At 40.3% G+C, this 18907-nt stretch overlaps 1 protein-coding gene across 1 annotated transcript; it reads left to right on the plus strand.

Annotated features, from left to right (window-relative positions):
- Nucleotides 1–3864: 3864 nt before the first annotated feature.
- Nucleotides 3865–13519, plus strand: rsph14 (radial spoke head 14 homolog). The gene is made up of 6 exons (XM_041788232.1): nucleotides 3865–4047; nucleotides 4673–4775; nucleotides 6174–6292; nucleotides 9269–9512; nucleotides 11048–11184; nucleotides 13162–13519. The coding sequence occupies exons 1-6, from the start codon at nucleotides 3879–3881 to the stop codon at nucleotides 13452–13454; spliced, it is 1065 nt and encodes a 354-aa protein (XP_041644166.1). The 5' UTR covers nucleotides 3865–3878; the 3' UTR covers nucleotides 13455–13519.
- Nucleotides 13520–18907: the final 5388 nt, after the last annotated feature.

Consider the following 18907-nt stretch of genomic DNA (forward strand, 5'->3'; position numbering starts at 1 on the left):
CCTCTGGGGTAACTAGTAATTTAAATGAAAAATGCTCTGAGGAAAGAGTCGACAGTGCTTGAGAAACTTCACATAGAAATACACAAGAAAAATCCCAAGGCGATGCTCTCAGTACCTCTGAAGGTGAGATAATGAGTCTGCACTGAGAGCTGCAACCCAAGAGCATATATATGCTCTCCACACCTGGTCTCACTCAGTGCTGATCAGCCACACACACCTGGCCCAGCCCTAACTGACTCAGCCACATACACCTGGCACAGCACTGATTGATTTGGCCACACACACCTGGCCCAGCCCTAATTGACTCAGCCACACACACCTGGCCCAGCCCTAACTGACTCAGCCACATACACCTGGCACAGCACTGATTGATTTGGCCACACACACCTGGCCCAGCCCTAATTGACTCAGCCACACACACCTGGCACAGCCCTAACTGACTCAGCCACATACACCTGGCACAGCACTGATTGATTCACCCTCAGTGAATGCCCTGTGTAATCCCCGTCACAGTTTCAGGCACTTCTATCCAAAGTTTAGGACCTGACTGGAATTTGAACCATCAATCTCCCAGATCAAAGTCAGCAGTGTAACACACTGAGCTACCCAGCATCTCAGCTGGCAGCAGAGAGGAGGATCAGGAGAGGAAAGTGGAATTTTCTTCCAAATGGGAAGGGCCAACCAAACATGGGGGCGGGGTTAACTCCCCACATGACATCATGAGGTGAAAATCTGAGAACAGCTTGTTTCAGCACACATTTTCTGAAAGGTGAAGAAAGAGAGGTTGAAAGGGAATGGATTTTTCTGGTATTTGAGGGGACTGTGGACCGGCCAGGGGCACATATTTTTGTTAGAAAAACCTGAAAAAGTTATTTTTGCCAGATATGTCCCCTTCAAAATACTGCAGTGAAATGGCAACCATGTAAGAACAAGAACATCTCAGAAAACGAAAAGCTGACAGTCTCTGAACTTGGGCTGACATATTTCTAACTTCTGCAGTGAAACCTCAGCAATAAGCTCAACCTCTTTCGAGGGAGCCATGAAGGCTAAGGTTAAACTATATTCAGATCGATTCAACTGCACACAAAGCTTATGTTTTTCCTTACTATTATCAAGTTGGCACTTTCTTCTCAGTCAAAGTCAGTTCGCTGGATGCCTGTGCTGGAGTGTAAAGGGAGAGCCACTCAGAAAGTGTTTTTTGAATCCACTCTGGACCTACGGGATGTTGTTACAAATGCGCATGTGTACAGCAGGCTTAATGCAATTAAAATACATTGGTCCAATGACAGAATTTAATCTGGTGTCCAGCTGCCAGTTTTAACTGTATGAAATCAAAAAATAGAGGTTCACCATTAAGATAATTTAGAAAATTTAGATTTAATGAACAAATCAATAATTTCCAGCTTTTCTAAAACAAAAATCACATCAATCCAACAACAGCATTGTTGTACTTTTTCAGTGTGCTATCTGCTTTTGGACATTTTCAAAACATATAGTGCTTAACAAATTTATTAGACCACCACCCAAAGTAAGGTTTATGCCACAGCTGCCCTAAATTAACAGCACTGGTAATTACCAAAATCATTTCTTATGTTTCTGCAATGGTTAATACACCAATATGTAGAAGCTCCTTAACCTGAATGATATTTTTAATGCTAAAATATCATTATTATTGTTATCCATGAATTTTCAAATTTATTGATTTACAAAAAAAAAAAAAACTTTAAAAAATAGTAAAGCACATTCTATGAAAAAATAAAAATACAAAACAAAATTCAAAACATAAAACACCAAAAAATCATTTATTTTTTCTTTTTGTAACAAGTCGTTGAAGATGGAGTAGACATTTGTGGACTAATAACGTTATATTGAACGGGAAATTTTCAGTTGACGTGTTACTGGTCCCAAGACGACACCAAGTACCAATTTGCTTTTAACATTTTTGCCTAATTTTAACGCCTATTTTAATCCAGTTTCAGACAAATTATTGTCATTTGAGTACATTAATTTTAGGGATTTTACTCAAAACATTGCAACTGACAAGACAATGGTTGCCAACATTTACCATCAGCATTCTGTCCTAAACTGAAGTAAAGTTAGAGCCGTTAACGTGAAGCAATACTTCTTGATTAATATGTCAAATTATAGTTATTTACTTGCATTCCTGAAGAGAAAAATGAGTTTTAGTGGTTGAATGTTATGCTTGATTCATTTCTGACTTCTCAGAGAAGCCCAGTGAGCCGGCTCAAATTTGGGTATAAAAAGATGAATTCAGTTTGAAATTCCTCATTCCTGTTCAAAATGGTAAAACGTGGAGAGCTCACTGAAAATGAAAGAGTCTGCATTAAAGCACTTCATGATGCTGGATGGTCTCTGAGACAAATAGGAAAGACATAAAGTGTTCTCACAGTGTGGTCAAGGATGCTTTGGAGTCAACTGCTGAGAAGGGTACTTAGAAAATGCGCCAAGGAAGAGGCAGGAAACCAAAGATAACTGAAGCAGGTGTCAGACACCTCAAGATCTGAAGTACTAGAGACAGAAGGAAGAGCACAGCTGATCTTCAGGCAGAGATGAATGCTTCTAGATCAGAGTCTGAGAAAGTCTCCAGAATGACCATAAGCAGACGACTGACGGAACAAGGCTTAAAGGGAAGAATAGCTGCTAAGAAGCCATTATTGAGGCCTGCAAACATCCAGAAACACCTCAGATTTTCCAGGGAGCACAAACACTGGACTGTTGATGACTGGAAGAAGGTACTCTGGACGGACCAGTCCAAGTTTGAACTCTTGGGTCAGCATGGTCGTGTTTATGTCTGCAGAAAAGCTGGAGAAGGTTTTAATGCCAGATGCATGGCACCCACAGTGAAACACGGTGGAGAGTCCTTTATGGTATGGGGTTCCATTTGTGGATACGGCGTGGGCAAATGAGTGAAAATGGACGATATCATGAACAAGACCATCTACAACAATATCTTAGAGCATCATGGAATCCCTTCTGGACTGAATCTGATTGGTCGTGGGTTCATATACCAACAAGACAATGACCCCAAGCATACTTCAAAGCTGTGCAGAGACTATTTGAGCAAGAAAAAGGAATCTGGAGTACTGGAACTGATGGACTGGCCAGTCAAAGTCCAGATTTGAATCCTATTGAACAAATTTAGGATTTAGTAGATTCAAAGATTGATGGCACAAAAGTTTAATCTAAAGCCAGTCTGTGGGAACAGCTAGAAACTATCTGGAACTCAATAACAAAAGAGACTGTGGAAAAGTCCATAAAAACAATGGCAGCAAGAATGCAAGCTGTTACCAAGGCTAAAGGAGGCCGTACAAAACATGAAGTTTACTGGTTATTATCTGTGGAAAAGGACTATTTAGTTGTTTCAGTTTGTTATTTGCCAAATAAAATAACAATAACATTTTTAGATTTAAAGAAGTTTTTGAAAGGTTTCTAAAATACTTCTGTTTTCTCGTTTTTATGACAGTGGTCTAATACATTTGTTAAGCACTGTACGTAATAAGTTTACAACATCTATGTGTTTATTGTGAGATAAGGTATACTCATCACTTTAAAACCTTATAAAATATTTTTAATAGACACATTAAGTTCTCTAAATAAAACATGTGCGTTGGATGAATGAAAATAGCTTGAAATAAATGAAAATAGCGTCATTAGGAAAAAAATCTCACTGGGACAATGCCCCAAGACTCCCCTTCTCTCCCCTCGTGTTGGCAACACCTAGCTCCGCCCCTGCTCTATATGGGGCCAGCCCGGACGTGACGTCACCATCGGTGCAGTTTGCGGTAACTAGGCAACCGTACTCAATAAACTAGCTAGCATACACCTGAATGACACCGTCGCTGAGTAGAACATCCTCAATGACCGGTGTTCTTGTAGACCGGGCTCCGGTGGCCTACGGTCGTTGGGGGATTCCTCAGCTGTTTGAGGAGCTTCAGAGGCCGGAGACTAGCATCAAAAACCGGGTCCTGAACTCACTGTGTGACCTGATGCATGACCCGGACCGGATCTACCAGACTGTCAACGGAGGTGAGAGCAGAATAACCGACATGATGTGAATCTACATTTCAACGGAGCTAAAATGTTATTTCTGATCCATGAACCCCACGTGACTTAGGCTTTTTTATTTTAGTTGGCTAAAAGTGAACGGAGCTAAGAACTTCAACTACAACTACTGTTATTTTCAGACTGTAAATAAGTGTGTGTTTTCACTGTGATAACTTTACTTAGAGCACAGTAACTCCAAACCATATAAGATGATTCTGTTGATGTGATAGAAACGTTTAATAGTTGGCTCATTTGTAAAGAAGCATTCAGCAGTGTTGTATTTCTAAAGCCCTGCTTTGGTAAAACATCTTGTTTTGCAGTGACATCTCTAAAGCACTTTGAATTGCCTTATTGCTGAAATGTGCTACACAAATTAACCTTGCCTTTCCTACAGAATCTCTGTTCTCCCTTTAATCATTTGTGCTGGAACAAAAAGCAAAACTTACAACATGAATGGTAGCTTATACATCACAAATAGTAGAGTATACCAGCTTTATTTGACATCATGAATCACAGTAGGGATGAGAGAGAGTGGTTCTAATTTCCTTACAATAGAAATCCCGTAATCTCCACTATCTACTGAGTGCTGCTGTGTTCTTTTCTGCAGGTTTTTTGGGCCACTTGACGGTTTTGTTGAAGGATGAAGATCCACAAGTTAGAACAAAAACCTGCGAGCTTCTGTCTGTGCTGAGTCATCACAACATCGGCAGGTACACAGAGTCGTCAACCTTTAAGTAATCCCCAAGGGGATCTGGTCAGTGCAACTGCTCTTTTACTACACAATACAACAGTTAAATATATAGAAATAGATTAAAAAAGAAATGAAAGGAGAGATTGCACAGCAAAGGATGTAGTTATTTAGTTTCAAACCAACATAAGTCTAGTCATAATGGACTGGCCAGCCTATGGTAAGGTGTTTTTTTTTCTTTCAAAAATGTACACCTTTTGCAGATTCTATCCTCATTTAAAAAATATTCATCTTTGAAAGACCTGCAGCTGGTTCGAATCCTGGGTTGTCTCCAGGTACTTTGGTGCCCCCCCACTCTAGTGGGGAAAAGTAGAAGACCGTCGTTTTATTCTAAAGTTGAAGAACAGATGAGAAACAAATTCACTGACATCTATCAGTCTGAAAAGGGTTACAGAGACATTTCTAAAGCATTGGAACTCAGTGAGAGCCATTATCCACAAATGGAGAAAATTTGGAACAGTGGTGAACTTTCCCAGGAGTGGTCGGCCTACCACAATGACTCCAAGAGTGCATGGACGGCTCATCCGGGAGGTCCCAAAAGAGCCCAGAACATCATCTAAATGCCTGCAGGCCTCACTTGACTCAGTTGAGGTCAGAGTTCATGATTCAACAATCAGAAAGAGACTGGGCAAACATGGCACCCATGTAGCGTTCTAAGGCCAAAACCACTGCTGACCAAAAAGAACACAGGCTTGTCTCACTTTTAAATAAAAATATCCTGATGATCCCCAAGACTTTTGGGAAAATATTCTGTGGACTGACCAGACAAAAGCACAAGTTTCTGGAAGGTGTGTGTCTTGTTCAGTGTGTAGTCAAAGCACGCCATTTCATCAAAAGAACATCGTACCAACAGTCAAACGTGGTGGTAGAGTCATGGTGTTGACAGAAAGCTAGAACTTCCTCATTTTGATTTGTAGTTTTTATGATTCTCTTTACTCAATAATGGATGCTTTTTCAAATATATCAAAGTACAATACTTGCCTTTAAGATAATCTTACATATAAGTCAAATGACTGATTTCAAAATCTACTGAAAAAAGTGCACAAAAAGTGAATGTAATTAGTTCATTTCCAACCCTGCCTCCTACAGTCCAGTAATGGGAGGCAGGATGGTGACTGGTGACTCCTTAAGGCCCTATAAACTCTTTGGCATGAATGACTGATCAGGTTTAGGTTGATTTGTGGATGGGTGAATCAGAAGAGCTGTTTCATTTGTTTTCTATGATTTCACCAGCAGGGGGCGGTATAACTCAGCTGAACAATTTGAGCTGCAGAGAAATCCTCTTTAGCACAGTCAGTCTCTGCCTGCAGAATTTGGTGACATGTTAAACAGTACTAATAAGTTGCTTTTTGTTATGCAGACAGGCCCTCGTCTCCTCCTCTCTGCTCCCTCCTCTCTCTCTGCTGCTGGACGACTCCTCATCCTCCTGCAGGAGAAACGTCCACCGAGTGCTGAACAACCTCACTCTGCCTCCTGCAGGTACACTCACCACCTTTAACCTCCTGAGACTCTGCATCTTCATATGAGGACATTAGACTTGGCTTTCCTACAACATGGTAATCATTTCTGATATTAGAATTTTGCAGATAATTGTCCAGAGTTGTCCTTTGTAAGAAAATAAGTCATTCGCTTGAAATGTTGGGAGAGTTTCCCATAAATTGTCAGGAATTTGCTTGAAAGTTTTCAAGCATTATCAGGGAAGTTTTGGGGATATTTTTATATATATTTGAAGGGTTTCAGTGGAGGTTTTGTGGGAAATATGCTTAGAAATTTTTGGCCATTTTGATGAGAAGTGGGGAAATTTGATTAAATGTTTTGGGGAATTTGAAAATTTCCAGGTATTTTCATGGACATTTGGGAAATGTATGTGTTAATTTTTTAGGCACTTGAGGCATTTTTTTAAATTTTCAATCATTTTCATGGAAATTTCAGGGATTTGTATGGATGTTTGGGGTAATTTCCATCATTTTCATGGAACTTTTGGAAATCTATTTGTGAGTTTACAGGAATTTGATAAGATTTTAGGTTGCATTTGCTTTGAATATTTGGGGAATTTGATAAGATTTTACACCGCGTTCCACATTATTATGCAAATGACATTTTTCTCTTACTTTCCTAAATCGTAATGCAAATGACAGTCCGAGTATTTTTCAAGTCATCAGCTGTTAGAGCATAATTCAAATAATTTTGAACAAACTTCATAATGATAACCATTATTTAAAAAAAATAAAAACCTCATAATGCACTGTTTCTCATTATAAAGCACAACAGCTTTTTAAAACATTTTATAGGTTGTAAAGAACTGAAAATGGTCATTTGCAGAAATTGCAGCATCAGGGGGTCATATTTACTGAAATCAAAGCTATTTAAATCAAAAACATCTTAACAGGCCAAGTTCCATGTTACCATAGGAGCCCTTCTCTGATATTACCTTCACTATTCTTGCATCCATTGAACTTGAGAGTTTTTGGAGAGTTTCTGCTTGAATTTCTTTGCAGGATGTCAGAATATCCTCCCAGAGCTGCTGTTTTGATGTGAACTGCCTCCCACCCTCATAGATCTTTAGCTTGAGGATGCTCCAAAGGTTCTCAGTAGGGTTGAGGTCAGGGGAGGATGGGGGCCACACCATGAGTTTCTCTCCTTTTATGCCCATAGCAGCCAATGACACAGAGGGATTCTTTGCAGCATGGTTCATTGTCATGCATGAAGAAAATTTTGCTACAGAAGGCACTGTTCTTCTTTTTGTACCATGGAAGAAAGTGGTCAGTCAGAAACTCTAGATACTTTGCAGAGATCATTTTCACACCTTCAGGGACCCTGAAGGGGCCTACCAGCTCTCTCCTCATGAATCCGGCCTAGAACATGACTCCGCCCCCTCCTTGCTGACGTCTCAGCCTTGTTGGGACATGGTGGCCATCCACCAACCATCCACTACTCCTCCATCTAGACCATCCAGTAAACACTCATCAGTAAACAAGACTGTTTGAAAATGAGTCTTCATGTATGTCTGGGCCCACTGCAACCATTTCTGCTTGTGAGCACTGGTTGGGGGCGTTTATACATGACTGCAAGCCTCTGGAGGATCCTACACCTTGAGGTTGGTGGGACTCCAGAGGCACCAGCAGCTTCAAATACCTGTTTGCTGCTTTGTAATGACATTTTAGCATCTGCTGTCTTAATCTGATGAATTTGTCTGTCAGAAACCTTCCTCATTATGCCTTTATCTGCACGAACCCATCTGTGCTCTGAATCAGACACAAATTTCTTCACAGTATGATGATCACAATTAATTTTCCGTGAAATATCTAATGTTTTCATTACTGTCCAAGGCATTACACTATTTGACACTTTTCAGCAGAGAGATCTTTTTTCTTTCCCATATTGCTGAAACCTGTGGCCTGCTTAATAATGTGGAACGCCGTGTAAGGTGGATTTGCTTTGAATATTTTGGGAATTTGCTTGAAAATGTAAAGGAATTCACATGGATTTTTTGGGGAGTATTTGTTAGTATGTTTAGATTATATGATAAAATTTTCATGAAAACATTTTGGGAATGTTTTTATAGAAAACTTAAAAATTATGTTTAACAAATTTCACATAATGTTTTAGTAATTTCTTTGAAACTTTAGAGAGTTTGTGTTGATTTTGGAAAGGAAAATTCCCCATAAATTTTGAACTTTTAGTGGAAATTTTGTTGATGCTTGGCCTCAACAGTCCTAGTGGTCCCTGTGGTCTAACCAGACCATGGCTCAGGTCTCCTCATAGAAATATCTCATTCCACAGAGAAATTTCTCACTCTGTGAGACAATAATCTTATCTTATCTTATTATCTTATTAATCAAAATAGGAAGTCCTGCATCCTTCTCTCAGTGACCAACATCTGCTCTAAAACCGATCCAGTGCTGTATTTTCTGCAACAAACTCACCTTTAAGAAATTTGTGGACATTATTTTTGTACAAAGACCAGACTGGATTTGAAGATATTTCTTAACCAAAACAGTATTTTTTATAAACATTGTAAAGTCAAATACCCTGGGATGGTGGTAGATAAAGGTATTTTTAATATGTAAACATTAATTTTTCATGCACAGAATCAAATTAACTTAAAATCAATGCACAGACTCAACAAATCAATTTTATATCAGTTAAATGTTCGATGTGTTCCAGTTTGTTCTAGTTTTAATGGGTTTATTTAAAAAACACTAGACTTTTATTTCTATTCTTAAAAAAATGGAACAAAGTAAGAAACAGTGGGGAAGAACTGATGAAATTCAAAGCAGCAGCTTCTGTTATATTAACGTCTTCATAACTTGTCTAAATATTAAGAAAGTCCTCGTTTAAGTCCTGGTCTAAGGTCAGACAGTCCGTCTGCTAACTCTGATGGGTCTTTAAAACAAACTTCTGTCCTTTAGCTCCATCTCCTCTGAGTTTATCTCTCTCTCTTTCATCCTTTAGGAGCTGAGGCGCTCCTCTTTCTGGTTCCTAAGCTGATGATGAAGCTCAGACTGGAGGCAGAGGGAGAGGAGCAGGAGGAGGAGGAGGAAGTGCAGGTGCTGCTCCTCTCTACCCTCCGCTCCTGCTTCAGGCTGGGTCCCCTGTCGGCTCTGACCCCTGACAGCATCCCTCTGCTGCGACGCAAACTCACCCATCAATCCTCAAACATCCGCAGAGAGGCAGCGGGTGCCATGATGGAACTCAGGTCAGACAGCAGGCTCTGATCAGGGCTCAGTTCAGGGTTTTACAGCAAAACTCAAACTCAAACCTCAAATACTGGAAGTGCTAAAAGTAAACAGATTGCCTCTAAGATTATAGAAGGATAGGGGAGATGGGGGGAGATGAGCCAGTTCTTACTTCTGCTGCCCCCAAGGCCAATATGAGAAAGAATAAAAAGATAACCTTTATTTCTCACTCCTGCTTTGAGACAAGTCCAGGAGCACCAAGGGAATTTGCACAACCATAGTTATTACTACAACTAGAGCTACTTTAACATGTGTTACAAAGGCTGTTTTAGATTAATTTGAATGCAGTGTGCATTGAGATTTTGGCTTGATCTTAGGAGTGCCTTAGGTGAATAAAGTATGAAAACCACTGGGATGGATAGGTCAGCTTAGCGCCCCTATGGAAGAAAGCCAAAAAAGTAAAACAGTATGGTTCACTTGTTTGGGACACTTTCCAACTTTTGATAATGGAAACACGAATAAACACATACCGTACCAAACTGAACCAGGCGGAAACAACTTATTACAAAGCTGGCTGAAAATATAAGCTCTGATGTTCACTGCCAGTGTCCATCCATCCATCCATCCATTCATCCATCTCCTGTTTATCCGGGGTTGGGTCGCGGTGGCAGCAGGTTAAACAGGTCAACCCAGACATCCCTCTCCCCCACAGTACTTTCCAGTTCCTCCTGAGTGATTCCAAGGCGCCCCCAGGCCAGATGGGATATATAATCCCTCCAGGGAGTTCTGGGTCTGCCTCGGAGTCTCCTCCCAGTAGGACGTGCCCAGAAGACCTCAACAGGAACGTGCCCAGAAGGCATCCTGATCAGATGTGGATCAGTTTTCCAGAACACCTTTGGGGCCAACCGAAAGTCCTTCTCCATAGCCTCCCTGAATTCCTCCCACACCTGGATTTTTGCTTCCACAGCCGGTCCCTGGTAACGATTCCAGAGACCCCTGGGCTAACCGAGCCCGAAAGGCCTTCTTCTTCAGACTGACGGCTTCCTTCACCCCTGGCGTCCACCAGTGGGTTCTTGTATTGCCGTTACAATGGGCACCAATGACCCTCTGGCCACAACTTCTAGCTGCTGCTTCCACAACAGAGGCTTTGAACATGGACCACTCAGACTGCATGTCCCCAGCCTCCTCCAGGATGTGGAAGAAGTTCTTCCGGAAGTGGGAGTTGAAGACCTTACGGACAGGGGCTTCTACCAGACTTTCCCAGTTCACCCACACTACACGTTTAGGTTTACCAGGTCTGTCTGGCAGCCTCCCCCACCATCTGATCCAACTCACCACAAAGTGGTGATCAGTTGACAGCTCTGCTCCTCTCTTCACCTGAGCAGCAGGTCCAATAAAACGACAACAAATGCCAGTGTATCGGTTGTAAATATCAACAGAAATCCTCAAATCTGCTCATATCAACTATTAACTGTCTAAGCTAGAATCTGCCATTGCTGATACCATGCTGATAATATCGTGCATCCCTGGTTGTGACTGCTCTCTGCTGCTTCAGTGTCTCTCAGGACGGGGCGCAGCAGGTGTGTGAGGAAGCAGTACTTCCTGTTCTGGTGGAGCTGCTGCAAGATAAAGACATGGAGGTTCAGGGAAACGCTGCAGGAGTCATCATGTACACTGCCGTCATCACCACAGGTACAAACAGCTGAAAGCAGCAAGAGCTCGATTTGTGACAGCTGCAGAGGAAGTTTCTCTTCTCCAGCTTTTTTTAGATTCCCCCTGTCTTTCTTAAAGATCAAATTACAGGAAAAAAAGGGCTTTTTCATGATATTCTAATTTTTTTTTTAGATCCACTTGTAGATACCTTTATTCTAAGATACTGGTGTCACAGTTTTTGGACCAGGAAGTGACCAGAAAAGGTGGATCTTTTAGAGCGAGGGTGTCAAACTCAATCACAGCAGGAGCCGGGTTCTGAACTAAGTTCCAACCTGAGGGCCTTCCAGGGTCAACATTTAACCAGAAACTGTCAACATAATTTTCACCACAAAAGAACTGAAGATAGATGATTTTGATATTAAAAAAGTCAAAATAATACATTTAAAGTCTCAAAATCCTGAGATAAAAAGACAAACATATTAATTAAAAGGGTCAAAGCATGAAATGAAAATTCAAAATTAAGTTTTTAAAAGGCAAAAATACTAAAAAGAAATTTGAAATCACAAGTTTTATAGGTCAAAATATGAGACAAAAATAAACAAGTTTTAAACATCAAAATACAAAATAAAATTTGAAATCATGAGTTTAAAAGGTTAAAATAAGAAATAGAAGTCAGAATAATCAGTTTAAAAGGTTAAAATATGATATAAAAGACAAAATTCTGAGTTTAAAGGTAAACATATGAGATAAAAAGTTGAAATCATGAGTTTAAAAAGAAAAAAAGAGATAAAAGCCTAAACAATATGTTTTAAAGGTCAAAATATGAGATACAATTTTAAATCATGAGTTTAAAAGGTGAAAATATGAGATAAAAATTCAAATCATGGGTTTTAAATTTTTAACTGAGTTTTTAAAGGGCAAAATACAGGATTAAAAGTCAAGGTTAGGAGTTGAAAAGGTCAAAATGTAGGATAAAATTCAAAATCATGAGTTGAAAAGGTCACTTAAAATTTAAAAATGTCATTCTAAAAGGTCAAAATTGTTATGTGGGTGTAATGGTAGGACTCAGGATGCGGAGACGATGGAGCAGATTTAACAGATTTATTGTGTAGGTAATTGACAAAGGGAGGGGGGATCTCAGGAGTCCAAGGGATAGTGAGAGTGTGCTGGAGCTGGCTGCGGTGATCAGGGCAGGAGGCACTGGAAAGAAGAGGGAGAGGCACGTTAACAACAAGAAGCAAATTACAAGCACTGGAAATTACTCAAAAAGGTTCTTCAAAAAGAGCACTGGAAACTTCTCTGGGAGATCTCAAGAGAAGGAGCCTGGAGCTGACGTTTACCGTAAGGTAAGGTTGGCAAGACTCAGGCGCTGAAGAGAGCTGCAGCAGGTCCTAAATAGTGATCCTCGATGAGTGATTCGCTGCAGGTGTGCGCTCTCCACAGCACCAGGGGGGGAGGGGTGAATGCCTCAGGGAAAGCAAAGAAAGTTAGCAGCCAGAAACAGCCTCCGGAACCGGAAGCTAACCAAAATAAGATAATAAAGCGACAAAAAACACCACACAAAATATATTGAAATATGAAATTGATGGCCAAAATCACAAGTTTAAGTTCTAATTTTGAGATGCAAAATTGAAATTTTTATATGAAAACAAACATTGATTTTATTTTCCCACCTTCTTGGCTTTTTAACTTATCATTTTTCTCTTTACTTCTTCAAATTTGTCTGACTTAACAAGGATATTTCAAACCAACAAGGTAAAATTTACACTTGTTTACAGGAGGAAATCTGCAGACCTCATACGGGTGGGCCAGTTATAATAAAAATATCATATGATCTGTTGGGCCGGGTATAACTTTACCGTGGGCCGAATTTGGCCCCCAGGCCTTGGGTTTGACACTCCTGTTTTAGAGGCAAACACCAAAACATGCCAGCAACAATGCTGATCATTACTTTCTAAATCTTTAACCCACCATGTGACTTCAGGTTCTCACAGTTAATGACTGATTCTCCTGTAGGTAAGCAGCAGTGTGTGGAGCTGGGCGTCATCCCCATCCTGCTCGACCTCATATCCAAGAAGCCAGACGAGGAAGAGGAGGAGGAGGAGGATGAGGAGAAGAGGCAGAGGAGGAAGGCTGTCATCATGTTCTCCCTGCGAGCTCTGACCTGTTTGGCTGAAATCCCAGGTGGCCGCTCCCTCCTGCTGGAGCATCTGCCCCTGCTGAGGGAGAGGAGCAAGGATGAAGAGGAGGACCCAGTCATCAGACAGAACGCTCAGACCGCCATCAGTGTTATCACATGGACTCCATGAGACTCAGAAGACCTTAAAGTCTAAACTATAAGTGGACAAAATGTGAAAAGATCACACAAAATATGTCACAGCAATCAATTACTTTATAGACTGTGGTCTAAAAACTGTTAATTTTGTTTAAGACATTAAACAAAACTGAAAAAGGTACAAGGCTTCAGCCTTTGAAATTTTACAGGGCTAGAACAGGACAGAAACAGGGCAGAAATATTAAAGGTACTTAGATGTGACTCCACAGCCACTATCCTCCTTATGTTAAAGCCTCTGCAGACAGCAAAACATCCAATGAAAACATTAGAACATCCCTCTGGGTCCCTCCTGTTGTGGCTGTTTGAGAACCTCAGTCGTGTTACAGTCTGATTTCTATTTGAGGGAAGATGTTAATGAGTCTAGGCTTTCAGACCGAATGCTTTCTACAGCAAGCCATGAGCATCTCTCAGGCAAAATCTTATGTTGTAGCCTGATGCTGCAGTCATGATGACAGCGTGAACACAAAATTATTGATTTTTTGCAAAATAATTCAAAATATAACCTGAAATATCATGTTGAAATAAGTATTCAGAGCCTTTGCTACAACACTAAATGTAGCTCAGGTTCCTTCTATTTCTCTGGATCTCTGCTGAGATGCTTGTACACCTTGATTGGAGTTCGCTTGGCTTTCACGTGGAGTATTTTGCAAACTCCAAGCTGGCTTTAATGTATTTTGCACTGAGTTCCTTTGTTCTCGAGGCTTGGTTTTTGCTCTGATATCATTGTCAGCTGTGAGGCCTCCAAAGAGAGGGGTGTGCCTTTCCAAATCATGCCCAATCGTTCAATTTAGCACAGACTGACTCCAGTCAAGGTGTAGAAAACATCTCAGCAAAGATCAGAGAAATGTGAGGAACCTGAGCTACATTGACAGTGTTGTTGCAAAGGCTCTGAATACTCGTGTCAAAGAGATATTTCATAGTTTTTCTTTTTCCTAGAGGCATGAGAAAGTGTTCTGGTGGTGCACTCTTGCCATCCAGTTTACAACACTGCCCAAGTGAGGGTACAGTGTCTGTGGAAAAGCAAATTATTTTTGAGTTTACTGTGCCTGACTGGCGACCAGTCCAGGGTGAACTCTACCTCTCACCCAGTGACAAACTCCAGCCTTCTGCAACCCTTAATAAGGTCAGTAGTGCAGACAAGGCTGCCCATAAAGAAGAGAGCTTTCTAAGGCCCAGCCAGACTGGGGGGCACATGGAGGTCAGCAGAGTCATGATCCACTGTAAAGTTAAAGTTCTGATAACCATATTTTGTTTTTTATGTGAATAATCACTTTTATTAAAGCAACAACATTTATTCATTTATTTGTTCCACAGTAAATATGAAATGAAGTTGAAATTGACAAAAATGGGCACAGAAAGTAGTGGCTTTGAAGTGGCAAAATGGGCAGAAAGGGTGGGAAAATAAGACTAAAAAGTGGCAAAATAGGGTTCCAAGAGGCAATCATGGGTTAATAGAGACAAGAAATATGCAGAAGTGGCAAAAAAGGGTCAAAAATGGCCAAATGGGCAGAAAAGGTAGTGAAATGGGGTTTTAAAGCTGCAAACAGAGTTTAAAGTAGCAAAAAACAGGGGTCTGAGGGGTTAAAATGGTGAAATGTGTGTAAAATTGCTGAAAATGGCAAATACAAATGACAAAAATGGGTGGGAAAGTGATTAAACAGTTAAAATGTTAAAAATTAATAATTTAAACATCAGAACTAAATACTATTTTTTCCACAGCTCCAGAATGAAGAAACTGTTAGCACTGATGCTACCGCCAATGCAACTGATTTATCACACATGCATTGATACCAATAAATCACAACTATGGAGGGGCTGGTCTCTAGGTTTGTCAGGGGTTCGGCTGACTCTGTGGGCAGACCAGGGTGCAGAAAATACATGAAGGCCTTAAATAGAGAACTGAACACACCTGCATGTATGCTTCATCCTGAAATTCTCCATCCTATCAGAGAATACTACCCCTTGAGCAGACTGCTGGGCTGGTAAAACAAAGTTCCTGGAACTTTAATTAAACCCTGGAAACACTTAGTTCCTCTGAAGGTTCCTGGTCTCTAGGGAGAAATCCAGCAGTGTAATCAGGGCCGCGGTAGAACAGCCTCCAGCGGTGTACATGTCCTGGATAAAGAGGAGCGCTGCTGAATGGAGTTTCCTCTCTGACCTGCTGCTCTGAATGAAGCTGCTCTCCAGTCAAATTAAGGCCAAAGCGCCGATTAATGAATGAAGCTCCTTTTATTTAAAACTAAACTCTGAGTATGTGAGCCTGCAGGCACGGGCACAAGGAAAAAACTGCATCTACAGCTGCACAACATGGAGCAGGAGTGTCTGAAACATCTCTGTCAGTGCTGGTAGAGTGAAGTAGATTCAGTGTCTTATGAATAATGGCTCATACCAACATTACATTCAGTCTAATTAGGAAAATCAGAGTTCCTTATTTAGTGACAGAAGGGACAATCTATAATAATCATAAAACTAAAACTCTAATTATGAATCTTGTAATGAATTTAATGAACCATTGACAATCGAAGGCTGTATGGTCATAAAACTGTATTTAAAACATGTAGTCTGAATGGGAATTTATCTTTTTATTCATTTTACAACATTTTTGTTTTGTTTTTCCACATGGATCAGTTCTTTTTCATTTTAACAGTCTTTTTTATAAACATGCCTGTGTGGATCCGACCAAGAACTCACATTGGTTTTGTTATTTCTTCACAGAAAAAAATCTTAAATTATAAACAGTAATGCTCATTTTTGCCACTTTTTAACTGCCTTTCACCATCGCCAATTCTTAAGCCATTTTGCTGCTTGTCCCTTTTTTTTTCTTTACCTCCGCCAAGGACGTTATGTGATCGGGTGGGTTTGTTAGTTTGTTAGCAAAATAACTCAAAAAGTTGTGGACAGATTTTAATGAAATTTTCAGGAAATGTCAGAAATGGCATAAGGAAGACCTGATTACATTTTGGGATTGATCTGGATAACTGCCTGGATTCAGGAATTTTTTAAAGGAGTCTGTACTGTTGGGAGATAGAGCTAATGGCAGAGGTCTGTGCTGATACCACTTTACACCAGGAGATGGCAGACATGAGTAACTTCAATCCCAGCAGCATTTTGGCTGTGTTTCTATTCAAAGTTTTTGAGTTTATAGAGTTTGAAAGACGCATGCCAAGTCAAGGAGACAAGTCAGAGCGTAACAGAGAGAAAGACAGCGAATTGTAGCGAGAATACTCACAATGCTGGGAGGAACAGAGGAATATTCACCCTCTGACATGACTTCCAGTTGTCCGGTGAGACCATGGGTGAGACTGTCAGTGCATCTGTTGGCACCAGCAGGGAATGCTTCCACCATGACCGTCCACCCATAGCAAAGCTAATGCTTTGCCTAACTGTGTTTTCACCCCACTGGGGAGGGGGTAATCAGCGAATGCTGTGGTGGGGGGCACATGGGAATGGATCCAAGATTTTGTAAAGGATTCTTCACTATTGGGAGATAGAGCTAATGGCGGAGGTTTGCGCTCTCAGGGTGCTTTTCTAGTTTCCTCTATTAACCTCCTTTTCCATATTTAGGTATTTTTGCTAGTCTTCAACCCCTTTTGTAACTAATTTCTGCCAATTTTGGCACTTTTGATTCATATTTTTGCCACCATAACCCATTTTTGCAACTTAACTTAACTTAGGACTTAACTTTTCACCATTTCACTGCCAACTTTTGACACTAATAGTCAATTATTTGTCACTGTGAGCCAAATGTTGCCAATTTAGACCAATTTTTGCCAATTTTAACCCATTTTGCCACTTTCTAACTGCCTTTCCCCATTTAATTGCACATTTTTGCCCTTTTTCTGTCTTAACCCATATTTTCTGCCAATCTTTTTCTTGGCCTCTTTAAACCTGTTTTTTCCCCATTTTAAACAATTTCTGTCACTTTTTATCCACGATTCAAAGCTGATTTCTGGCCATTTTTGGCACTTTTAATATATTTTCGACACTAATAACCAATTTTTGTAACTTTTTGAGTGCTTTTCACTGTTTTATTGGCCATTTTTGCCATTTTTAACCCATTTGCCACTTTTTAACTACCCTTCCCCATTTATTTTTTTCTTTCTTAACCTATATTTTCTGCTTAAATTTTATGCCTCTTTAAACCCGTTTTTTCCATTTTTAACCACAACTTTTTAACCACATTTCATAAGCAATTTTTGGATATTTTTGCCCCTAATTTACCATTTTTGCATCTTTTTAAGTGCTTTTCACTGTTTTAATGCCCATTTTTGCCACTAATAGTCAATTATTTGTCACCTTGACCCAAATTTTTCCACTTTAGACCAATTTTTGACAATTTTCATAATTATTCTGCAATTATTTAATAATTTCCCCCTTAAAATTATTACAGCTCCTTCTCAAGCTTATTTTCTGGTATCTTGACATTCGTACCATAGCTTAACTATGAAGTCTGTCATCACTGTTTAATGTTCCTATTCATGTTGTTTACATTACCAGTAAAAGGAAATTCTGTTTTGACAAACAGAACAAAAAGAAAAATGTATTTTAAATATGCTATGTTGCACTACAGCATAAATGAGTAAAAAAATGTTATTGCTTTGATAGAAGTGGTTATTAGGCAGGTTAAATATGAAATATCATTATCACAGCTTAACTTCTCAATGGATCATGATTTTCCTGACCTCCATGGGCCCCAGAGAGCCCCCCCCCCCCCCCCCCATGGGGGACCTTGATGGTGTGCTTTGCTTCTTCAGGATCTGGACCACTTTTTACTGACTTTCTGCTCTCTACCAGAAAATCCTAAAGGAGAATGTCATCAGTTCATGAGCTGCTGCACATTCAAGTTAATAGCAAGACAGATCCAAAACATACTAGCAAGTCCACCTCTGAATGGCTTAAAAAACAAAATGAAGGTTATGGATTTAAAGTCTGGACCTCACCAGACCTTAAACAGGCTACTCATGTTCAAAAACTCTCCAATGTGGCTGAATTAAAACAATTCTGTGAGGAAGAGTGGGCCAGAATTCCTCCTCAGTGATGAGAAAGACTCAGCAGTTATCACAAACACTTACTTACAGTTGTTTTATTCCATATTGCCTCTGACTCCACACCTGCTGTGGTTTAAACTGAAACTGTTTATTTACAGCATTCATAATCGTTACAGTGAGGCAGCTGAAGGTCAGACTCTGCAGGTATTTGTGTTAATATACTGGAGTGTGGTTATTATCATTTGCCCGGTGGTATTAGAGGAGATTAACACACACCCACTGTCATTGTCATCGACATGTTGCACTGTCATGTTTAACCCCCCCTCTGCTGTGAATGGACTGGTCCAGAGAGAGAGAGAGAGAGAGAGAGAGAGAGAGAGAGTGGTAGAGCGGCATAGACGGACTGATAGAGCAGCAGAGAGAGAGAGAGAGTGAGGCA

This window comes from Cheilinus undulatus, linkage group 5, assembly GCF_018320785.1.
Source record: "Cheilinus undulatus linkage group 5, ASM1832078v1, whole genome shotgun sequence".
Lineage (NCBI taxonomy): Eukaryota > Metazoa > Chordata > Actinopteri > Labriformes > Labridae > Cheilinus > Cheilinus undulatus.